This window comes from Amphibalanus amphitrite, unplaced genomic scaffold (genome assembly GCF_019059575.1).
Source record: "Amphibalanus amphitrite isolate SeventyFive unplaced genomic scaffold, NRLGWU_Aamphi_draft 000701F_arrow, whole genome shotgun sequence".
Classification (NCBI taxonomy): Eukaryota; Metazoa; Arthropoda; class Thecostraca; order Balanomorpha; family Balanidae; genus Amphibalanus; species Amphibalanus amphitrite.
The window spans coordinates 1-25,434 of NW_024882195.1; the positions used below are offsets into that span (position 1 = coordinate 1).

At 58.1% G+C, this 25,434-nt stretch overlaps 1 protein-coding gene across 1 annotated transcript in view; it reads right to left on the reverse strand.

The window, feature by feature from the left end:
• Positions 1–53: 53 nt before the first annotated feature.
• The window catches only part of LOC122364820 (formin-like protein 5), a gene marked incomplete at its 3' end in the record, with an annotated part of 50,311 nt that continues 24,930 nt past the window's right edge, over positions 54–25,434 (reverse strand). The window contains exons 3-5 of the mRNA XM_043335577.1: positions 14,236–14,435; positions 12,984–14,142; positions 54–203 (exon numbers count right to left, since the gene is read on the reverse strand). Of these exons, the coding sequence (XP_043191512.1) occupies positions 54–203; positions 12,984–14,142; positions 14,236–14,435 (1,509 nt within the window). The remainder of the gene's footprint in view (positions 204–12,983; positions 14,143–14,235; positions 14,436–25,434) is intronic.

Sequence of the window (25,434 nt, forward strand, 5' to 3'; positions counted from 1 at the left end):
ACGTCAGACAGACCGGGGTACCGTCCTCAGTGGCCACCAGCTGACGGGATCACCCTCTTGGCAGAGACGGGAACTAACTCAGACAGACGGTACTCGTCCTCAGTGGCCACCAGCTGGACGGGATCACCCTCTTGGGAAGACGGGACTAACGTCAGACAGGACCGGGTACCGTCCTCAGTGGCCCCCAGCTGGACGATCACCCTCTGGTGGCAGAACGGGAACTAACGTCAGACAGGACCGGGTACCGTCCTCAGTGGCCACCAGCTGGATGGGGATCACCCTCGGTTGGGCAGAAACTGAACTAACGTCAGACAGACCGGGTACCGTCCTCAGTGCCACCAGCTGGACGGGGATCACCCTGGTGGCAGAACGGGAACTAACTCAGACAGGACCGGGGTACCGTCCTCATTGGCCACCAGCTGGCGGGGATCACCCTCTGGTGGCAGAGACGGAACTAACGTCAGACAGCCGGGGTACCGTCCTCAGTTCCACCAGCTGGACGGGATCACCCTCTGGTGGCAACGGGAACTAACGTCAGACAGGACCGGGTACCGTCCTCAGTGGCCACCATCTGGATCGGGATCACCCTCTGGTTGCAAAGACGGTGGAACTAACGTCAGACAGACCGGGGTACCGTCCTCAGTGGCCACCAGCTGACGGGGCACCCTCTGTGGGACAAACGGGAACTAACGTCAGACAGGACCGGTACCGTCCTCATGGCCACCACTGGACGGGGATCACCCTCTGGTGAGAACGGGAACTAACGTCAGACAGGACCGGGTACCGTCCTCAGTGGCCACCAGCTGGACGGGATCACCCTCTGGTGGGACAAACGGAACTAACGTCAGACAGACCGGGTACCGTCCTCAGTGGCCACCAGCTGGACGGGGATCACCCTCTGTGGGCAGAACGGAACTAACGTCAGACAGGACCGGGGTACCGTCCTCAGTGGCCACCAGCTGGACGGGATCACCCTCTGGTGGCAAGAGACGGAACTAACGTCAGACAGCCGGGTACCGTCCTCAGTGGCCACCACTGGACGGGATCACCCTCTGGTGGCAGAACGGGAACTAACGTCAGACAGGACCGGGGTACCGTCCTCATGGCCACCACTGGACGGGGATCACCCTCTGGTGGCAAGACGGGAACTAACGTCAGACGACCGGGTACCGTCCCCATGGCCACCAGCTGGACGGGGATCACCCTCTGGTGGCAGAACGGAACTAACGTCAGACAGGACCGGGTACCGTCCTCAGTGGCCACCACTGGACGGGGATCACCCTCTGGTGGCAGAAACGGAACTAACGTCAGACAGGACCGGGTACCGTCCTCAGTGGCCACCATGGACGGGGATCACCCTCTGTGAGAGACGGGAACTAACGTCAGACAGGACCGGGGTACCGTCCTCATGGCCACCAGCTGGACGGGATCACCCTCTGTTGGCAGAGACGGAACTAACGTCAGACAGGACCGGGGTACCGTCCTCATGGCCACCAGCTGGACGGGGATCACCCTCTGTGGCAAGACGGGAACTAACGTCAGACAGGACCGGGTACCGTCCTCAGTGGCCACCAGCTGGACGGGGATCACCCTCTGGGGCAGAACGGGAACTACGTCACAGGACCGGGTACCGTCCTCTTGGCCACCAGCTGACGGGGATCACCCTCTGGTGGCAGAGACGGGAACTAACGTCAGACAGGACCGGGTACCGTCCTCAGTGGCCACCAGCTGGACGGGGATCACCCTCTGGTGGACGGGAACTAACGTCAGACAGGACCGGGTACCGTCCTCAGTGGCCACCAGCTGGACGGGGATCACCCTCTGGTGGCAGACGGAACTAACGTCAGACACCTGGGTACCGTCCTCAGTGGCCACCAGCTGGACGGGATCACCCTCTGGTGGGACAACGGGAACTAACGTCAGACAGGACCGGGTACCGTCCTCAGTGGCCACCAGCTGGACGGGGATCACCCTCTGTGGACAAACGGGAACTAACGTCAGACAGGACCGGGGTACCGTCCTCAGTGGCCACCAGCTGGACGGGGATCACCCTCTGGTGGACAGAGACGGGAACTAACGTCAGACAGGACCGGGGTACCGTCCTCAGTGGCCACCAGCTGGACGGGGATCACCCTCTGGTGGGACAGAGACGGGAACTAACGTCAGACAGGACCGGGGTACCGTCCTCAGTGGCCACCAGCTGGACGGGGATCACCCTCTGGTGGAGAGACGGGAACTAACGTCAGACAGGACCGGGGTACCGTCCTCAGTGGCCACCAGCTGGACGGGGATCACCCTCTGGTGGCAGAGACGGGAACTAACGTCAGACAGGACCGGGGTAACCGTCCTCATTGGCCACCAGCTGGACGGGGATCACCCTCTGGTGGCAGAGACGGGAACTAACGTCAGACAGGACCGGGGTACCGTCCTCAGTGGCCACCAGCTGGACGGGGATCACCCTCTGGTGGCAGAGACGGGAACTAACGTCAGACAGGACCGGGGGTACCGTCCTCAGTGGCCACCAGCTGGACGGGGATCACCCTCTGGTGGCAGAGACGGGAACTAACGTCAGACAGGACCGGGGTAACCGTCCTCAGTGGCCACCAGCTGGACGGGGATCACCCTCTGGTGGGCAGAGACGGGAACTAACGTCAGACAGGACCGGGGTACCGTCCTCAGTGGCCACCAGCTGGACGGGATCACCCTCTGGTGGCAGAGACGGGAACTAACGTCAGACAGGACCGGGGTACCGTCCTCAGTGGCCACCAGCTGGACGGGATCACCCTCTGGTGGCAGAGACGGGAACTAACGTCAGACAGGACCGGGGTACCGTCCTCAGTGGCCACCAGCTGGACGGGGATCACCCTCTGGTGGCAGAGACGGGAACTAACGTCAGACAGGACCGGGGTACCGTCCTCAGTGGCCACCAGCTGGACGGGGATCACCCTCTGGTGGCAGAGACGGGAACTAACGTCAGACAGGACCGGGGTACCGTCCTCAGTGGCCACCAGCTGGACGGGGATCACCCTCTGGTGGCAGAGACGGGAACTAACGTCAGACAGGACCGGGGTACCGTCCTCAGTGGCCACCAGCTGGACGGGGATCACCCTCTGGTGGCAGAAACGGGAACTAACGTCAGACAGGACCGGGGTACCGTCCTCAGTGGCCACCAGCTGGACGGGGATCACCCTCTGGTGGGACAAACGGGAACTAACGTCAGACAGGACCGGGGTACCGTCCTCAGTGGCCACCAGCTGGACGGGGATCACCCTCTGGTGGGACAGAGACGGGAACTAACGTCAGACAGGACCGGGGTACCGTCCTCAGTGGCCACCAGCTGGACGGGGATCACCCTCTGGTGGGACAGAACGGGAACTAACGTCAGACAGGACCGGGGTACCGTCCTCAGTGGCCACCAGCTGGACGGGGATCACCCTCTGGTGGACAGAGACGGGAACTAACGTCAGACAGGACCGGGGTACCGTCCTCAGTGGCCACCAGCTGGACGGGGATCACCCTCTGGTGGCAGAGACGGGAACTAACGTCAGACAGGACCGGGGTACCGTCCTCAGTGGCCACCAGCTGGACGGGGATCACCCTCTGGTGGCAGAGACGGGAACTAACGTCAGACAGGACCGGGGTACCGTCCTCAGTGGCCACCAGCTGGACGGGGATCACCCTCTGGTGGCAGAGACGGGAACTAACGTCAGACAGGACCGGGGTACCGTCCTCAGTGGCCACCAGCTGGACGGGGATCACCCTCTGGTGGCAGAGACGGGAACTAACGTCAGACAGGACCGGGGTACCGTCCTCAGTGGCCACCAGCTGGACGGGGATCACCCTCTGGTGGCAGAAGCGGGAACTAACGTCAGACAGGACCGGGGTACCGTCCTCAGTGGCCACCAGCTGGACGGGGATCACCCTCTGGTGGGACAGAGACGGGAACTAACGTCAGACAGGACCGGGTACCGTCCTCAGTGGCCACCAGCTGGACGGGGATCACCCTCTGGTGGCAGAGACGGGAACTAACGTCAGACAGGACCGGGGTACCGTCCTCAGTGGCCACCAGCTGGACGGGGATCACCCTCTGGTGGCAGAGACGGGAACTAACGTCAGACAGGACCGGGTACCGTCCTCAGTGGCCACCAGCTGGACGGGGATCACCCTCTGGCGGGACAGAGACGGGAACTAACGTCAGACAGGACCGGGGTACCGTCCTCAGTGGCCACCAGCTGGACGGGATCACCCTCTGGTGGCAGAGACGGGAACTAACGTCAGACAGGACCGGGGTACCGTCCTCAGTGGCCACCAGCTGGACGGGGATCACCCTCTGGTGGACAGAACGGAACTAACGTCAGACAGGACCGGGGTACCGTCCTCAGTGGCCACCAGCTGGACGGGGATCACCCTCTGGTGGGCAGAAACGGGAACTAACGTCAGACAGGACCGGGGTACCGTCCTCAGTGGCCACCAGCTGGACGGGGATCACCCTCTGGCGGGACAAACGGGAACTAACGTCAGACAGGACCGGGGTACCGTCCTCAGTGGCCACCAGCTGGACGGGGGATCACCCTCTGGTGGCAGAAACGGGAACTAACGTCAGACAGGACCGGGGTACCGTCCTCAGTGGCCACCAGCTGGACGGGGATCACCCTCTGGTGGGCAGAGACGGGAACTAACGTCAGACAGGACCGGGGTACCGTCCTCAGTGGCCACCAGCTGGACGGGGATCACCCTCTGGCGGCAGAAACGGGAACTAACGTCAGACAGGACCGGGGTACCGTCCTCAGTGGCCACCAGCTGGACGGGGATCACCCTCTGGTGGAGAGACGGGAACTAACGTCAGACAGGACCGGGGTACCGTCCTCAGTGGCCACCAGCTGGACGGGGATCACCCTCTGGCGGGACAGAAACGGGAACTAACGTCAGACAGGACCGGGGTACCGTCCTCAGTGGCCACCAGCTGGACGGGGATCACCCTCTGGTGGCAGAGACGGGAACTAACGTCAGACAGGACCGGGGTACCGTCCTCAGTGGCCACCAGCTGGACGGGGATCACCCTCTGGTGGCAGAGACGGGAACTAACGTCAGACAGGACCGGGGTACCGTCCTCAGTGGCCACCAGCTGGACGGGGATCACCCTCTGGTGGCAGAAACGGGAACTAACGTCAGACAGGACCGGGGTACCGTCCTCAGTGGCCACCAGCTGGACGGGGATCACCCTCTGGTGGCAGAGACGGGAACTAACGTCAGACAGGACCGGGGTACCGTCCTCAGTGGCCACCAGCTGGACGGGGATCACCCTCTGGCGGCAGAAACGGGAACTAACGTCAGACAGGACCGGGGTACCGTCCTCAGTGGCCACCAGCTGGACGGGGATCACCCTCTGGTGGCAGAGACGGGAACTAACGTCAGACAGGACCGGGGTACCGTCCTCAGTGGCCACCAGCTGGACGGGGATCACCCTCTGGCGGGACAGAACGGGAACTAACGTCAGACAGGACCGGGGTACCGTCCTCAGTGGCCACAGCTGGACGGGGATCACCCTCTGGTGGGACAAACGGGAACTAACGTCAGACAGGACCGGGATACCGTCCTCAGTGGCCACCAGCTGGACGGGGATCACCCTCTGGTGGCAGAGACGGGAACTAACGTCAGACAGGACCGGGGTACCGTCCTCAGTGGCCACCAGCTGGACGGGGATCACCCTCTGGTGGGACAAACGGGAACTAACGTCAGACAGGACCGGGGTACCGTCCTCAGTGGCCACCAGCTGGACGGGGATCACCCTCTGGCGGGACAAACGGGAACTAACGTCAGACAGGACCGGGGTACCGTCCTCAGTGGCCACCAGCTGGACGGGGATCACCCTCTGGCGGGACAAACGGGAACTAACGTCAGACAGGACCGGGATACCGTCCTCAGTGGCCACCAGCTGGACGGGGATCACCCTCTGGTGGCAGAGACGGGAACTAACGTCAGACAGGACCGGGGTACCGTCCTCAGTGGCCACCAGCTGGACGGGGATCACCCTCTGGCGGGACAAACGGGAACTAACGTCAGACAGGACCGGGGTACCGTCCTCAGTGGCCACCAGCTGGACGGGGATCACCCTCTGGTGGCAGAAACGGGAACTAACGTCAGACAGGACCGGGGTACCGTCCTCAGTGGCCACCAGCTGGACGGGGATCACCCTCTGGTGGCAGAGACGGGAACTAACGTCAGACAGGACCGGGGTACCGTCCTCAGTGGCCACCAGCTGGACGGGGATCACCCTCTGGTGGCAGAGACGGGAACTAACGTCAGACAGGACCGGGGTACCGTCCTCAGTGGCCACCAGCTGGACGGGGATCACCCTCTGGCGGCAGAAACGGGAACTAACGTCAGACAGGACCGGGGTACCGTCCTCAGTGGCCACCAGCTGGACGGGGATCACCCTCTGGCGGGACAAACGGGAACTAACGTCAGACAGGACCGGGGTACCGTCCTCAGTGGCCACCAGCTGGACGGGGATCACCCTCTGGTGGCAGAGACGGGAACTAACGTCAGACAGGACCGGGGTACCGTCCTCAGTGGCCACCAGCTGGACGGGGATCACCCTCTGGTGGCAGAGACGGGAACTAACGTCAGACAGGACCGGGGTACCGTCCTCAGTGGCCACCAGCTGGACGGGGATCACCCTCTGGTGGGACAAACGGGAACTAACGTCAGACAGGACCGGGTACCGTCCTCAGTGGCCACCAGCTGGACGGGGATCACCCTCTGGTGGCAGAGACGGGAACTAACGTCAGACAGGACCGGGGTACCGTCCTCAGTGGCCACCAGCTGGATGGGGATCACCCTCTGGTGGCAGAGACGGGAACTAACGTCAGACAGGACCGGGGTACCGTCCTCAGTGGCCACCAGCTGGACGGGGATCACCCTCTGGTGGCAGAGACGGGAACTAACGTCAGACAGGACCGGGATACCGTCCTCAGTGGCCACCAGCTGGACGGGGATCACCCTCTGGTGGCAGAGACGGGAACTAACGTCAGACAGGACCGGAGTACCGTCCTCAGTGGCCAACAGCTGGACGGGGATCACCCTCTGGCGGGACAAACGGGAACTAACGTCAGACAGGACCGGGGTACCGTCCTCAGTGGCCACCAGCTGGACGGGGATCACCCTCTGGTGGGACAAACGGGAACTAACGTCAGACAGGACCGGGGTACCGTCCTCAGTGGCCACCAGCTGGACGGGGATCACCCTCTGGTGGCAGAGACGGGAACTAACGTCAGACAGGACCGGGGTACCGTCCTCAGTGGCCACCAGCTGGACGGGGATCACCCTCTGGCGGGACAAACGGGAACTAACGTCAGACAGGACCGGGGTACCGTCCTCAGTGGCCACCAGCTGGACGGGGATCACCCTCTGGTGGCAGAAACGGGAACTAACGTCAGACAGGACCGGGGTACCGTCCTCAGTGGCCACCAGCTGGACGGGGATCACCCTCTGGCGGGACAAACGGGAACTAACGTCAGACAGGACCGGGGTACCGTCCTCAGTGGCCACCAGCTGGACGGGGATCACCCTCTGGCGGGACAAACGGGAACTAACGTCAGACAGGACCGGGGTACCGTCCTCAGTGGCCACCAGCTGGACGGGGATCACCCTCTGGTGGCAGAAACGGGAACTAACGTCAGACAGGACCGGGGTACCGTCCTCAGTGGCCACCAGCTGGACGGGGATCACCCTCTGGTGGCAGAGACGGGAACTAACGTCAGACAGGACCGGGGTACCGTCCTCAGTGGCCACCAGCTGGACGGGGATCACCCTCTGGCGGCAGAAACGGGAACTAACGTCAGACAGGACCGGGGTACCGTCCTCAGTGGCCACCAGCTGGACGGGGATCACCCTCTGGTGGTAGAGACGGGAACTAACGTCAGACAGGACCGGGGTACCGTCCTCAGTGGCCACCAGCTGGACGGGGATCACCCTCTGGCGGGACAAACGGGAACTAACGTCAGACAGGACCGGGGTACCGTCCTCAGTGGCCACCAGCTGGACGGGGATCACCCTCTGGTGGCAGAGACGGGAACTAACGTCAGACAGGACCGGGGTACCGTCCTCAGTGGCCACCAGCTGGACGGGGATCACCCTCTGGTGGCAGAGACGGGAACTAACGTCAGACAGGACCGGGGTACCGTCCTCAGTGGCCACCAGCTGGACGGGGATCACCCTCTGGTGGCAGAAACGGGAACTAACGTCAGACAGGACCGGGGTACCGTCCTCAGTGGCCACCAGCTGGACGGGGATCACCCTCTGGTGGCAGAGACGGGAACTAACGTCAGACAGGACCGGGGTACCGTCCTCAGTGGCCACCAGCTGGACGGGGATCACCCTCTGGCGGCAGAAACGGGAACTAACGTCAGACAGGACCGGGGAACCGTCCTCAGTGGCCACCAGCTGGACGGGGATCACCCTCTGGTGGCAGAGACGGGAACTAACGTCAGACAGGACCGGGGTACCGTCCTCAGTGGCCACCAGCTGGACGGGGATCACCCTCTGGCGGGACAAACGGGAACTAACGTCAGACAGGACCGGGGTACCGTCCTCAGTGGCCACCAGCTGGACGGGGATCACCCTCCGGCGGGACAAACGGGAACTAACGTCAGACAGGACCGGGGTACCGTCCTCAGTGGCCACCAGCTGGACGGGGATCACCCTCTGGCGGGACAAACGGGAACTAACGTCAGACAGGACCGGGATACCGTCCTCAGTGGCCACCAGCTGGACGGGGATCACCCTCTGGTGGCAGAGACGGGAACTAACGTCAGACAGGACCGGGGTACCGTCCTCAGTGGCCACCAGCTGGACGGGGATCACCCTCTGGTGGCAGAAACGGGAACTAACGTCAGACAGGACCGGGGTACCGTCCTCAGTGGCCACCAGCTGGACGGGGATCACCCTCTGGTGGCAGAGACGGGAACTAACGTCAGACAGGACCGGGGTACCGTCCTCAGTGGCCACCAGCTGGACGGGGATCACCCTCTGGTGGCAGAGACGGGAACTAACGTCAGACAGGACCGGGGTACCGTCCTCAGTGGCCACCAGCTGGACGGGGATCACCCTCTGGTGGCAGAGACGGGAACTAACGTCAGACAGGACAGGGTACCGTCCTCAGTGGCCACCAGCTGGACGGGGATCACCCTCTGGTGGCAGAGACGGGAACTAACGTCAGACAGGACCGGGGTACCGTCCTCAGTGGCCACCAGCTGGACGGGGATCACCCTCTGGCGGGACAAACGGGAACTAACGTCAGACAGGACCGGGGTACCGTCCTCAGTGGCCACCAGCTGGACGGGGATCACCCTCTGGCGGGACAAACGGGAACTAACGTCAGACAGGACCGGGATACCGTCCTCAGTGGCCACCAGCTGGACGGGGATCACCCTCTGGTGGCAGAGACGGGAACTAACGTCAGACAGGACCGGGGTACCGTCCTCAGTGGCCACCAGCTGGACGGGGATCACCCTCTGGTGGCAGAAACGGGAACTAACGTCAGACAGGACCGGGGTACCGTCCTCAGTGGCCACCAGCTGGACGGGGATCACCCTCTGGCGGCAGAAACGGGAACTAACGTCAGACAGGACCGGGGTACCGTCCTCAGTGGCCACCAGCTGGACGGGGATCACCCTCTGGTGGCAGAGACGGGAACTAACGTCAGACAGGACCGGGGTACCGTCCTCAGTGGCCACCAGCTGGACGGGGATCACCCTCTGGTGGCAGAGACGGGAACTAACGTCAGACAGGACAGGGTACCGTCCTCAGTGGCCACCAGCTGGACGGGGATCACCCTCTGGTGGCAGAGACGGGAACTAACGTCAGACAGGACCGGGGTACCGTCCTCAGTGGCCACCAGCTGGACGGGGATCACCCTCTGGCGGGACAAACGGGAACTAACGTCAGACAGGACCGGGGTACCGTCCTCAGTGGCCACCAGCTGGACGGGGATCACCCTCTGGTGGCAGAAACGGGAACTAACGTCAGACAGGACCGGGGTACCGTCCTCAGTGGCCACCAGCTGGACGGGGATCACCCTCTGGTGGCAGAGACGGGAACTAACGTCAGACAGGACCGGGGTACCGTCCTCAGTGGCCACCAGCTGGACGGGGATCACCCTCTGGTGGCAGAGACGGGAACTAACGTCAGACAGGACCGGGGTACCGTCCTCAGTGGCCACCAGCTGGACGGGGATCACCCTCTGGCGGCAGAAACGGGAACTAACGTCAGACAGGACCGGGGTACCTTCCGCAGTGGCCACCAGCTGGACGGGGATCACCCTCTGGCGGGACAAACGGGAACTAACGTCAGACAGGACCGGGGTACCGTCCTCAGTGGCCACCAGCTGGACGGGGATCACCCTCTGGTGGCAGAGACGGGAACTAACGTCAGACAGGACCGGGGTACCGTCCTCAGTGGCCACCAGCTGGACGGGGATCACCCTCTGGTGGCAGAGACGGGAACTAACGTCAGACAGGACCGGGGTACCGTCCTCAGTGGCCACCAGCTGGACGGGGATCACCCTCTGGTGGGACAAACGGGAACTAACGTCAGACAGGACCGGGGTACCGTCCTCAGTGGCCACCAGCTGGACGGGGATCACCCTCTGGTGGCAGAGACGGGAACTAACGTCAGACAGGACCGGGGTACCGTCCTCAGTGGCCACCAGCTGGATGGGGATCACCCTCTGGTGGCAGAGACGGGAACTAACGTCAGACAGGACCGGGGTACCGTCCTCAGTGGCCACCAGCTGGACGGGGATCACCCTCTGGTGGCAGAGACGGGAACTAACGTCAGACAGGACCGGGATACCGTCCTCAGTGGCCACCAGCTGGACGGGGATCACCCTCTGGTGGCAGAGACGGGAACTAACGTCAGACAGGACCGGGGTACCGTCCTCAGTGGCCACCAGCTGGACGGGGATCACCCTCTGGTGGCAGAGACGGGAACTAACGTCAGACAGGACCGGGGTACCGTCCTCAGTGGCCACCAGCTGGACGGGGATCACCCTCTGGTGGGACAAACGGGAACTAACGTCAGACAGGACCGGGGTACCGTCCTCAGTGGCCACCAGCTGGACGGGGATCACCCTCTGGTGGCAGAGACGGGAACTAACGTCAGACAGGACCGGGGTACCGTCCTCAGTGGCCACCAGCTGGACGGGGATCACCCTCTGGTGGGACAAACGGGAACTAACGTCAGACAGGACCGGGGTACCGTCCTCAGTGGCCACCAGCTGGACGGGGATCACCCTCTGGTGGGACAAACGGGAACTAACGTCAGACAGGACCGGGGTACCGTCCTCAGTGGCCACCAGCTGGACGGGGATCACCCTCTGGCGGGAGAAACGGGAACTAACGTCAGACAGGACCGGGGTACCGTCCTCAGTGGCCACCAGCTGGACGGGGATCACCCTCTGGTGGGACAAACGGGAACTAACGTCAGACAGGACCGGGGTACCGTCCTCAGTGGCCACCAGCTGGACGGGGATCACCCTCTGGTGGCAGAGACGGGAACTAACGTCAGACAGGACCGGGGTACCGTCCTCAGTGGCCACCAGCTGGATGGGGATCACCCTCTGGTGGCAGAGACGGGAACTAACGTCAGACAGGACAGGGTACCGTCCTCAGTGGCCACCAGCTGGACGGGGATCACCCTCTGGTGGCAGAGACGGGAACTAACGTCAGACAGGACCGGGGTACCGTCCTCAGTGGCCACCAGCTGGACGGGGATCACCCTCTGGTGGCAGAGACGGGAACTAACGTCAGACAGGACCGGGGTACCGTCCTCAGTGGCCACCAGCTGGACGGGGATCACCCTCTGGTGGCAGAGACGGGAACTAACGTCAGACAGGACCGGGGTACCGTCCTCAGTGGCCACCAGCTGGATGGGGATCACCCTCTGGTGGCAGAGACGGGAACTAACGTCAGACAGGACCGGGGTACCGTCCTCAGTGGCCACCAGCTGGACGGGGATCACCCTCTGGTGGGACAAACGGGAACTAACGTCAGACAGGACCGGGGTACCGTCCTCAGTGGCCACCAGCTGAACGGGGATCACCCTCTGGTGGCAGAGACGGGAACTAACGTCAGACAGGACCGGGGTACCGTCCTCAGTGGCCACCAGCTGGACGGGGATCACCCTCTGGTGGCAGAGACGGGAACTAACGTCAGACAGGACCGGGGTACCGTCCTCAGTGGCCACCAGCTGGACGGGGATCACCCTCTGGTGGCAGAGACGGGAACTAACGTCAGACAGGACCGGAGTACCGTCCTCATTGGCCACCAGCTGGACGGGGATCACCCTCTGGTGGGACAAACGGGAACTAACGTCAGACAGGACCGGGATACCGTCCTCAGTGGCCACCAGCTGGACGGGGATCACCCTCTGGTGGCAGAGACGGGAACTAACGTCAGACAGGACCGGGGTACCGTCCTCAGTGGCCACCAGCTGGACGGGGATCACCCTCTGGTGGCAGAGACGGGAACTAACGTCAGACAGGACCGGGGTACCGTCCTCAGTGGCCACCAGCTGGACGGGGATCACCCTCTGGCGGGACAAACGGGAACTAACGTCAGACAGGACCGGGGTACCGTCCTCAGTGGCCACCAGCTGGACGGGGATCACCCTCTGGTGGCAGAGACGGGAACTAACGTCAGACAGGACCGGGGTACCGTCCTCAGTGGCCACCAGCTGGACGGGGATCACCCTCTGGTGGCAGAAACGGGAACTAACGTCAGACAGGACCGACCAAGTTACTGGGTAAAAGCCTTCCAGACCTTTGGCGACAACTAAACGAGCACATGACATAAGCAATACCAAAATTAAAGCACAATACGGCTAGCGAAAAGAGTAGTTAGAATAACTGATCTCATCTGGATTAATTTAGCACACCTAAGTGACGTACATAGGTACTATTTAAATATGGCCGCCGTTCCCACCTGCGCGCTGGTGCTGTGCTGCCTCGCTGGGCCCGGGTGGGCCGGTCGGGGCTGCTGCTGCGGCTGAAACTGCTGCTGCTGCGGCTGGAACTGCTGAGACTGCTGAGGCTGCTGCTGAGGCTGCTGAGGGGCGGTTCTCGGCGGAGAACCCTCCAGCCGGATAGAGATGATGTGTTCCCGCGGCTGTGCCTGCTGAGAGATCTGCCTCTGCGGCGGCTGCTGCTGCTGGAACTGCGGCTGGAACTGCTGCTGCGGCCGCTGCTGCTGCTGCTGCTGCCGCTGCTGCCGCTGGTAGTTCTGGTCCTGGTCCATGTGCTGCTGCAGCATCTGCTGCGTATACCCCATCCTCGGCCGAGACGGGCCCTCCTGGCTGAACTGCGACTGCAGAGGGACCACCTGCGGCCTCACAGCCTGGGCGGCCGGCGGCTGGGGGAACCGCGGCTGGGGGCTGGCCGCGGCGGCCGGACTCTGCGCCGGACTCTGAATCTGAGTCAGTCGGCCCTGCCGCGCCGCCTCGATCTGCTGCGCGGCGGCGGCGAACTGCGGCGCGGGCTCGGCCACCGTGGGGGAGCCGCTGAGCCACGGCACGGGAGCCGAGCGGAGCTGGACGCCGGGAGCGGCCGGATCCGGCTCACTGGACACCGGCCGGATGTAGAGCTCGCCCTGGCCGCGGGTTGCGCCACCGGCGCCGGTAAAGGGGGCGCCACCGTCGGCGCAGTCCGGGGTGGCCGGCTTCTTGGTGACTCGCCAGGGCGGGTTGGAGGCCATCCGCTCGGCGGCGGGGGTGGGCGGGGAGGCGTCCCGCTGAGACGGGAGCTGCTGCGGCGGCGAGGCGCGCTGCGACTCGGCAGAGAACCGGATCGGCTGTGTCTGCGGCGACGTCGGACTCGGCACCGATCCTACAGGGGACTGCGGCCCCTCGGCCAGCGGCGAATGTGCTGCCATCTTGGCCAGCGACGGTGGCGCCATCTGCGCGCCCTGGTCGTTGCGGAACTGCGGCCGATGGGACTGCACCCGCTCCGGCGGCTGAGGCGCCACCGGAGACGACGGCATCCCCGGCCGCTGTCCCTGGGGCTGAGGCTGGGCCGGTTTGGTGGAGGCGGTCAGTATGGACGCCAGGGGCACGGCCTGCCTCTGTGGCGGCGGAGGCGCGGCGGCCGCGGCCGGCGCCGGCGGCGCCGGCGGCGGCGGCGGCGGCGGGGCGGCCTGGGGCGCCGTCTCCGCCGCCGCGGCCGGCGCCGGGGCCGCCGACTGCGCCACCGCCGGGCCCTGAACGCCGTCACTCCTCGCGTTCATCATAATGCGTTTCTGCATGCGGGGGCTCTTGATCTCTGAGAGGTCGATGCCGCCGGGCAGGTAGGTGAACGGCTTTTTGTCCTTGGTGGCCATCGCGGTCTGGATGACGGCCGGCGGCTCACCGGGGGCCCTCTGCACCGGAGCGCGGGGGCCGAGCTGGGGAGGGAGGGAAGGGAGGTTAAATGACGGCAGGAGGCCACCAGAGCCTCAGCTCAGGGGTTGCGGGGACCCAGCTATGCGAGAGAGAGAGAGAGAGAGAGAGAGAGAGAGAGAGAGAGAGAGAGAGAGAGAGAGAGAGAGAGAGAGAGAGAGAGAGAGAGAGAGAGAGAGAGAGATAGAGATAGAGAGAGAGAGAGAGAGAGAGAGAGAGAGAGAGAGAGAGAGAGAGAGAGAGGCGAGAGCGAGAGGCAGGTCAGGTGACCAGCAATTTAAGCTGAGTGATGGAAATACATGTGTGTTCAGTGCTTGAGTTGTGTGTATTTATTTTGCTATGACAACCTTTTAACGTTTGCATAGGCGTAGGAACAGGGGGGGCCAGGTGGGCAAGTGCCCACCCACTTTTCGAGGTGGGGGGGCCAAACATGTGTTTTGGCCCACCCACTTTTTACTCGAGGCCCCTCGTCTCGATTTGAGAGGACGTCGTCACCTTCCAGAATAAACAAACTCGGTAAAAATAAGTTCCACGAATCCCCACGCACGGACTTCAAGGGGCCGTGATGGATCCAAGGAGGCCCTCTGTTCATACTTGTCAGGCGAAGCCCCTGAGACTGATGGCCTGAGAGGCCCTAGTGGATCTGAGGACGTCCCAATATCCACACTGGTCTGGGGAGGCCCCGACACTGGCAGTCTGGGAGGCCCCTCTATCCACAATAGTCAGATTCTGAGACTGGTGGTCTGGGAGGCCCCTCCATCCACACTAGTCAGAATAGGCCCCTGACACTGGCGGTCTAGCCGAGGCCCCCTACCATCACTAGTCAGAGGAGGCCCCTCTATCCTCAATAGTCAGATGAGGCCCCTGAGACTGATGGTCTGGGAGGCCTATCCATCTACACTGTAGTCAGAGGAGGCCCCTGAGACTGATGACCTGAGAGGCCCTTATAATCACACCAGGCAGAAGAGGCCCATGAGACTGATGAACTGAGAGGCCCTTCTATTCATACTTGCCACAGGAGACCCCCAAAACTTTCGGTCTAGGAGGTCCCTCAATCCGGCACCAGCCAGAAGAGTCCCCTGAGACTGATGGCCTGGGAAGCCCTTATATTCACACTAGGCAGAGGAGGCCCCTGAGACTGATGGTATGAGAGGCCCTCATATTCACACCAGTCAGAAGAGGCCCCTGAGGCTGATGGCTGTGAGGCCCTTCTGTTCATATAACTGGCCACTGGAGGCCCCTGAAAGCGGTGGTCTGGGAGGGCCCTCTATCCACACTAGTCAGAAGAGGCCCCTGAGACCGATGGTCTGAGAGGCTCTTATATTCATACTGGCCACAAGAGGCCCCTGAGGCTGATAGTCAGAGAGATCCACTCCTAATGAATCTGAGGGGGCCCTCTATCCACATTTACACTTTTCTAGGGAGGCCCCCGAGACTGATGGTCTGAGAGGCCCTTTTATTTATTCTGTCCACAGGAGCCCCCTGAGATTAATGGTCTGAGAGGCTCTTCTATTTAGACTAACCAGAGGAGGCCCCTAGGATTGATGGTCTAACAGGTCCTTCTATTTATACTAGCCAGAGGAGGCCCATGAGACTGATGGTCTGAGAGGCCCTTCTATTCAAACTAGGTAGATGAGGCCCCTGAGAATGATTGTCCGAAGAGCCATGCGGCGGCAACTGGCCGTGGCCATATTACGGCTCGGTAGGGCCCCACAGAGCTCATGAGAGCACCTCAAGGGCTCCTAAGTAGACACGCTTATCCCCATAAGGATGCCACGCCGGCTTCTGAAGGCTCCTTGTAGGCATCTAAGGGCCCTTTCCGACCTCTAACGGCTCCACCCGCCTGTGATGGCTCCACACCAGTGTTTATGAGCGCCACACAGCGGCGCCTTTGAGGGTCATACTAGTGTCTCTTAGGGCCCTATATCGGTGGCTCTGGGGGCCCCACACCGGCGCCTCTGTGGGCCACCACACCTGTGCATCTCAAGGCTCTATAGGTACATTTGAAGGACCCACACCGACACCTCTGAGGGCCCCACACCAGTATCTCGGAGCTCTGAAGGCCCCACACCGGTGACTCCGAGGACTCACCGGCTCCTGAGAGCACCATGTTGATGTCTAACGGCTCCACAAGGCCACTGAAGGCACCACACAAGCTCTCACTGAGCTCTAATGTCCATGTACCGGCCTCTGAGGGATTTAAGCCAGCGCATTCATAGCTCCACACCAGCAATTGTAAGAGCTTTACACTGAAGTATCTGAGGGTTCCACACCGGTGTCTCTAAGGGCCACATACCGGCATCTCTGAGGGCCCCATACCGGCGTCTCCGAGGGTCCACATCTGGCGGGCACCCATCAGCGACTGAAGGTCCCACACTGTCGACTCCGAGAGCCCCATCTGCGTCTGGGAGCACCTCTAAGTCTAATCTCTATGAACCACAGCGGCTCCTCTGTACGAAAGATGGGCGTCTGCATGCCAAAGGGGAGCGGTTCTGAGACAGTAGGGCACCTACGTGCAATAGAGGGGCGCCTATGAAGCTCATAGGGGCGCCTCAATGCGAAAGAGGGGCGCCTCTGAAGCCTACATATATGGGCGTCCACATGCAATAGAGGTCTGCAGACTGCAATTGATCAATGCCATGGGGCCTGGGGGTGCATTCATAAGAAACAGGAGCGCCGGCATGGCAAAGAGAGGCGCCTTCAAGTGTCCATAAAAGAGAGACGCCTATGATAAGCGCACATTGTATGCGACAACGGAGCGACTGTGGGACATATAGGCAGGGGTGGATATTTGTGCCGAGTTGGGGTAGCACGAGCTTTCCCAATTCCACGCCGGCTTGGCTTTGGAGCCGCAACAGACGGCGGAGGTCAAGGTCACCGATAGGGCGGCGGCGGATTTGCCACGCCCGTGCTACCCCAACTCGGCACCTTTGACCACCCCTGCATATAGGGATGTCTCTGATGACTATACATAGGGCGCTTATATACCAAAGAGGGCGCAAATGAAGCTAATGGGGGCACCTGGGGCATTCCACGATAGATCGACCAAAGCGGTACACCCTCATATTTTATTTTTTGCTTAAAATTGGTCTAATGGGTTGTTATGGGCGGGGAAGCCAGCTGTGCCAAGGATTTTTTTCTTCGAACACCGGTTTCCGAGATATAGCCTCAGGCAATTCCTGGAGGTCACGCTGCAACCCTATGTTTGGCGGCTTATAACTCAGAAACTATTGGTTTTCAATGGTAAAAACTTTATATGGTTCAACTTGCAATCAACCAGCGAACGTTTTGGCTATCTCGGATTTTCGATTTTTGAAAATTTTGATCACGTGACCTCTTGATCTTTTTTTCGAAGAGTGACCTTGATATTTTCCCAACTGAAAGTCGCAATTTTGTCTGATGACGATTAAAGCCTTATCAATTGTCATTGATATGCGACAATAAAAAAGTGGCTTTCGGCCTGCATTGACCTGAGATCAGGTCATTTTTATGACCTGTCCATTATTACGAGCGGGAGCGACAACGAGATCTCGAGACTAAAGCAAGATAGCGACAAGTGGTAAACGATACAGGATTCACACGGATAAGGTCTACAATTTTTACTGAGGTCATTTTCAGGTCAGGTCAAAGATGACGTCACATGGGTAAAAAGGAAGTCAAAATAGTTTTGGCGGTACCTTTTGATCTAATAAAGAAAGAGACGTAGAATAGGCACCAATCCGTTTGCTTTCGCCTAGCGCCAGTTCGTTTTGAATTTCGATACCGATGACCTGAGGTCAGGTCAATTTCTTGACCACCCCATTATAAGTCAATTGGGGAAAAATCAGCTCCCTTATTTTTACACTAAAACGCGTCGGAATTGCCTAATATACCATGAGTGACTCCATATGCGACTAACTTTGACTACCTTGAGACCTTTTTTGCTCTTGGTCAACTGTGACGTTGCTCTTGGGTCATGTGACGTCATTAAAGGTCACCAAATGTTTTTTGCTAATAACTCCTTACAGGTGTGAGATACAGCCGCGAGGATAGGCTCATTGTGTTCAGCTCGCCAAGGCCCATCGAATGATATATATGATGACCTTAAGGTCACGTGACCTAAGGTCAACTTTTGACCTTGACCTTTCGAGGTCAACATACACATGTTTCGATGCGGATCGACGAGAGGATCACGATGGTGCTATTAGTTTGTTCCTAGCTGGGATACTTCGAAAGCTATTCGAGAAAAACTTCATATATATGTAGTGCCGCCACTTAGACTTTCTTTTTACCATTGTGACGTCATCTTTGACCTGACCTGAAAATGACCTCAGTAAAAATTGTAGACCTTATCCATGTGTACCCTGTGCCATTTACCGCTTGTCGCTATCTTGCTTTGTTCTCGAGATCTCGCTGTCGCTCCCGCTCGTAATAATGGGAAGGTCATAAAAATGACCTGACCTGAGGTCAACGTAGGCCGAAAGCCACTTTTTTATTATCGCATATGAATGACAATTGATAAGGCTTTAATCGTCATCAGACAAAATTGCGACTTTCAGTTGGGAAAATATCAAGGTCACTCTTCGAAAAAAGGTCAAGATGTCACGTGATCAAAATTTTCAAAATTCGAAAATCCGAGATAGCCAAAATGTTTGTTGGTTGATTGCGAGTTGAACCATATCAAATTTTCACCATAGAAAACCAATAGTTTCTGAGTTATAAGCCGCCAAACATAGGGTTGCAGCGTGACCTCCAGGAACTGCCCGAGGCTATATCTCGGAAACCGTTGTTCGAAGAAAAAAAATCCTTGCCACAGCTGGGTTCCCCGCCCATCACAACCCATTAGACCAACTTTAAGCAAAAAATAAAATATGCGGGTGTAAATTTTAAGTTTTTTTGGTCGATCTATCGTGGAATGCCCCACCTGGGAAACGAGGAAGACATTTGTGTAAGGGTTTTCAGGGGTCATGCGCCGTTTGCGGCAAATAGATTCCAAAAAAATCGGAGGGGGAAAAAGTTTTAAAAATGGTGCGCGGACTTTCCGCACTGTTCGCTTAAGCGGTTACGCCCCTGGGTACATCTGCCCGAGCTCAGAAGCTAGATTTGGAGGTCATACTTGAAAGCAGCCAGCAGGACGAGGCAAAAGTTGGAGGCCCCTGAAAATAGGAGGCCCCTGGAAAAGGAGGCCCCTTGATAGGGTGGCCCACCCACTTTTCATGACGTTCCTACGCCCGTGAACGTTTGACGTTGCGTTGATAAAAAGCCGCAATAGCGGATTCAACGTAAACACATGAATCTGAATCTGAAGCTGAAATCAGTTGATGATATGGAAAATCACTGCTCAGCTTTCAATCACATAATGTTATTAACCCGCGCCGTGCTGGGGGGGGCGTTTTTACGCCCCCCCCCCTCAGGTTTTTTGCGAATATCTCAAAAACGGCGGCGCGCAGCGCCGCCGTTTTTGGTACACGTGTTCCTACATCATTTCCGCACATGTTGTGAAAATTTCAGACCTAGGCCGTTCAAGGTCAGGTCACCAGGTCACGTCAAGTGACCTTACCTCAGAAAAAGTTCAAAGGCTCGCTATAGCTACACCGACTGAACGATCACTTTGAAACTTTCAGCGATTGATATGAGTAACAGTATGTATAAAATGTATATCTCGGATTTTTTATATCTGTGACCTAAGGTCAGGTCAATTTTGCGACCTCTCCATTATAAGTCAATGGGAGAAAATTGAAATGCGCCTCTTTTGGACGAATATCGTTCAAAACGCTCTCATACATCGGTTCATAGGTAAACATGACACACTGAATTGGAAAAATGCACCTGTGACCCCTCTGTGTGCCCCTGAGGTCATCTCAGGTCATGAACGGTCGCCAGCAGTTTTTTGGCTATAACTTTTGATAGAGACGTGCTAGAGCGGTGAAAACACGTCAGATGTGTTCAGCTCGACGATACGGATCGACTGATATGCAACATGACCCTTTTCGGTCAGGTCATGACCTTGACCTGAGGTCAAATTTTCAAAATGACCTTTCAAGGTCAACGAATAGTTCATTCGACGCGTCTCGACGAGAGGAACACGATGCTGGCAAAAGTAATGTCATGGCGCTTATGAGTCAAAAGTTATTGACGAAAAAACGTTTTTCGTAAAAACGGCTATTTTTGGAGTTTTTGCCCTCTGGAGGCTAAACCGTTGACCTGAGGTCAAATCTGAGAACATTACTCAGAAAGGTCTGTAAAAGGGCTATCGAATGCGCTTTTCCGCGGCGCTGTAGCTCTATCGGTTCCCGAGATAGCCGTTGGCAGTTTCCAAAATGTTGAAATAGTCAACATTTTACCTTTGGTGACCTCTGGTGACCTGACCTTTGACCTGACCCAAAAAATGACCGAAGTGTTTTCGTCCTTATTTTTGACGCTCTTTCGATTGCCGCTTACCGCGTGTCGCTACGTGGCCCAGGAGCCGAGTTAGACGGGGGGGCGTGAAAACGCCCCCCCCCCCCAGCACTCGGCGGAAAGTTCAGGCCACCAGCACGGCGCGGGTTAAAGTAAAATTAGACAATTGATTTAATCGGGTAACGTAGATTCGAGAAGTCCGTCTTCCAAAACCACTTCCGATCGTGGGCCGATAAAACTGAACGAGAAACGTCAAGGTTACAGCCACGCACAAATATGGCAGCACAATCTAAATTCCCTGTCCGATAGGCGTCACAAGACCCGTGGAGTTCCAAAAATGGTCCGAGAGCTGTTAGTGCTCTCAAAACAAATGAATTCGGAAGTCAAGGACCAACGAAAGACAATCAGTCACCCAGAAAACGGCGGCCCCTAACAGACGTGGGGTCTTCATGTTCTGAAGGGCATGCTACGGCTTTAGCTGTGTTTCCACATGGTCAAGATATGTTCAAACACCCCATCAAATATGTCCCAATAACCTAGAACATCGCTCTTTTACGCTTTTAACGACATTCACTCAAAAGCAGGATGCAACTATCTTATCAATCTCCAGGGCTCCCTTCACCACTGCACCTGCAAAAAAATATATATATACAATTGAACGTTCCACAAAATGTCTTGTCGTGACTTAAAAGCTTGATTAGATAAGTCCGTCGCAATTAACTGCTATTTTCAGCAATATTATCCGTCTGTACCGTCCATCACGGGCGTAGGAACGTCATGAAAAGTGGGTGGGCCACTCTGTCAAGGGGCCTCCTTTTCCAGGGGCCTCCTATTTTCAGGGGCCTCCAACTTTTGCCTCGTCCTGCTGGCTGCTTTCAAGTATGACCTCCAAATCTAGCTTCTGAGATTGGGCAGATGTACCCAGGGGCGTAACCGCTTAAGCGAATAGTGCAGAAAGTCCGCACCATTTTTAAAACTTGTTCCCCCTCTGATTTTTTTTAGAATGTATTTGCCGCAAACGGCGCATGACCCCTGAAAACCCTTACACAAATGTCTTCCTCGTTTCCCAGGTGCCCCCATTAGCTTCATAGGCGCCGTCTTTGGCATATAAGCGCCCTATGCATAGCCATCAGAGACATTCCTATATGTCCCACAGTCGCCCCATTGTCGCATACAATGTGCGCTTATCATAGGCGTCTCTCTTTTATGGACACTTGAAGGCACCTCTCTTTGCCATGCCGGCGCCCCCTGTTTCTTATGAATGCACCCCCATGACATTGATCAATTGCAATTTGCAGACCTCTATTGCATGTGGGCGCCCATTTATGTAGGCCTCAGAGACGCACCTCTTTCGCATTGAGGCGCCCCTATGGGGTTCATAGGCGCCCCTCTATTGCACGTAGGTGCCCTACTGTCTCAGAACCGCTCCCCTTTGGCATGGAGACAGGAGACGCCCATCTTTCGTACGGAGGAGCCGCTGTGGTTCTTAGAGACGGCATGTTGCTCCCAGACGCAGATGGGGCTCTCGGAGTCGACAGTGTGGGACCTTCAGTCGCTGATGGGTGCCCGCCAGATGTGGACCCTCGGAGACGCCGGTATGGGGCCCTCAGAGATGCCGGTATGGGCCCTCAGAGGTGCCGGTAGGTAGGTATGTGGCCCTTAGAGACACCGGTGTGGAACCCTCAGATACTTCAGTGTGAAGCCCTTACAATTGCTGGTGTGGAGCTATGAATGCGCTGGCTTAAATCCCTCAGAGGCCGGTACATGGACATAAGAGCTCAGTGAGAGCTTGTGTGGTGCCTTCAGTGGCCTTGTGGAGCCGTTAGACATCAACATGGTGCTCTCAGGAGCCGGTGAGTCCTCAGAGTCACCGGTGTGGGGCCTTCCGAGCTCCGAGATACTGGTCTGGGGCCCTCAGAGGTGTCGGTGTGGGTCCTTCAGATGTACCTATAGAGCCTTGAGATGCACAGGTGTGGTGGCCCACAGAGGCGCAGGTGTGGGGCCCCCAGAGCCTCCGATATAGGGCCCTAAGAGACACTAGTATGACCCTCAAAGGCGCCGCTGTGTGGCGCTCATAAACACTGGTGTGGAGCCATCACAGGCGGGTGGAGCCGTTAGAGGCCGGAAAGGGCCCTTAGATGCCTACAAGGAGCCTTCAGAAGCCGGCGTGGCACGTGGGGATAAGCGTGTCTACTTAGGAGCCCTTGAGGTGCTCTCATGAGCTCTGTGGGGCCCTACCGAGCCGAAATATGGCCACGGTCAGTTGCCGCCGCATGGCTCTTCGGACTATCATTATCAGGGGCCTCATCTGCCTAGTTTGAATAGAAGGGCCTCTCAGACCATCAGTCTCATGGGCCTCCTCTGGCTAGTATAAATAGAAGGGCCTGTTAGACCATCAATCCTAGGGGCCTCCTCTGGTTAGTATAAATAGAAGAGCCTCTCAGACCATTAATCTCAGGGGGCTCCTGTGGACAGTATATATAAAAGGGCCTCTCAGACCATCAGTCTCGGGGGCCTCCCTAGAAAAGTGTAAATATGGATAGAGGGCCCCCTCAGATTCATTAGGAGTGGACCTCTCTGAATATCAGTCTCAGGGGCCTCTTGTGGCCAGTATGAATATAAGAGCCTCTCAGACCATCGGTCTCAGGGGCCTCTTCTGACTAGTGTGGATAGAGGGCCCTCCCAGACCACCGGTTTCAGGGGCCTCCAGTGGCCAGTTATATGAACAGAAGCGGCCTCACAGCCATTAGCCTCGGGGGCCTCTTCTGACTGGTGTGAATATGAGGGCCTCTCATACCATCAGTCTCAGGGGCCTCCTCTGCCTAGTGTGAATATAAGGGCTTCCCAGGCCATCAGTCTCAGGGGACTCTTCTGACTGGTGCCGGATTGAGGGACCTCCCAGACCGAAAATTTTGGGGGTCTCCTGTGGCCAGTATAAATAGAAGGGCCTCTCAGTCCATCAGTATCATGGGCCTCTTCTGCCTGGTGTGATTATAAGGGCCTCTCAGGTCATCAGTCTCAGGGGCCTCCTCTGACTACTGTGTAGATGGATAGGCCTCCCAGACCATCAGTCTCAGGGGCCTTTTATGACTATTGAGGATAGAGGGGCCTCCTCTGACTAGTGAGGGTAGGGGGCCTCGGCTAGACCGCCAGTGTCAGGGGCCTAAATTTATTCTGACTAGTGTGGATGGAGGGGCCTCCCAGACCACCAGTCTCAGACCTCTGACAAGTGTGGATAGAGGGGCCTCCCAGACCGCCAGTGTCAGGGGCCTCCCCAGACTAGTGTGGAAATTGGGGCCTCCTCAGATCCACTAGGGCCTCTCAGGCCATCAGTCTCAGGGGCTTCGACTGACAAGTATGAACAGAGGGCCTCCTTGGATCCATCATGGCCCCTTGGAGTCCGTGCGTGGGGATTCGTGGAACTTATTTTTACCGAGATTCTGGAAGGTGACACTGACGACGTCCTCTCAAATCGAGACGAGGGGCCTCGAGTTAAAAGTGGGTGGGCCAAAACACATGGTTGGCCCCCCCACCTCGAAAAGTGGGTGGGCACTTGCCCACCTGGCCCCCCCTGTTCCTACGCCTATGCCGTCCATCAGCAAGATATATGCCATTTCAATGCAGCGATTTGTCTCCAGAAGTGCAGCGATTTGTTTCCAGAAGTGCTGGATCTTACCAAAACTGCGGTGCTGGCAGACGGACAGACGGACAGACACAGATCTGGCTATATTTCTCTGATTTATTGGAGCCAGCTGTCACCACGTCTCTGAACGGACACGCCCTGCCTCTATTCAGTCTCAGATATGCGCTATCGCTCACATCTCGGAAAAATAACCGATAACGTTTGAGTTGGTCATTACGGAGCGAGCGAAGCAAGCGTAGTCTTTCCTTAGATTAAAGGGACTATCCCACCTTCTAAAATGTTGTTAAAACCAGTTAACCCGCGAGTTGCTGGGGGGGGGGGGCGGGCGTTAAACGCCCCCACTTTTTTCGCCGGGCCATAGCATAAAAACGGCGCGCCTGCATTTTGGGTACCTGTAGGAAATTGATTGAAATTTATTGTGACAAAGTTTCAAAAAAATCGGTCGGAAAATTTTTGAGATATCGAGGTTTTAGTGACGTCATGATTTCTGAGTTTTCGACCAAAAACGGCATATGTTCAAAAAATCATATAAAATCATAAAATAGACATAGACACATGCCATAAACGCCATTAGACTGCCAATATCATGACCAATAAAATGGCTATCTTCGATTATTGATTATCGTTCCGCATTTTCCAAAATCTTGAACTGAATCTTGGCAATTTCTCGTGACTACTTCACGAACGTGATACATGCATTTCTTAAATTGAACTTTTTGAGCCAAACACGTACACATATGATAAAGTGAATGTCACCATCGTGTTCTACGCCCCAAATTACCCATAAAACATGTGTCACAGGCTGCGAATATCAGTTTTGATTTTCGGGGATATATGCCTACCCGGTTGACCTGACCTTGACCCTGACCTATGGTTGACTGACCCCTAAATGGAGCTGACACTCTTGTAGGCCTTATATGATGGATTGTGCACCGTTTTGACAGAGTTTGTGACGAGAGGCGCCCATTGCGAAGTCCTGAAGT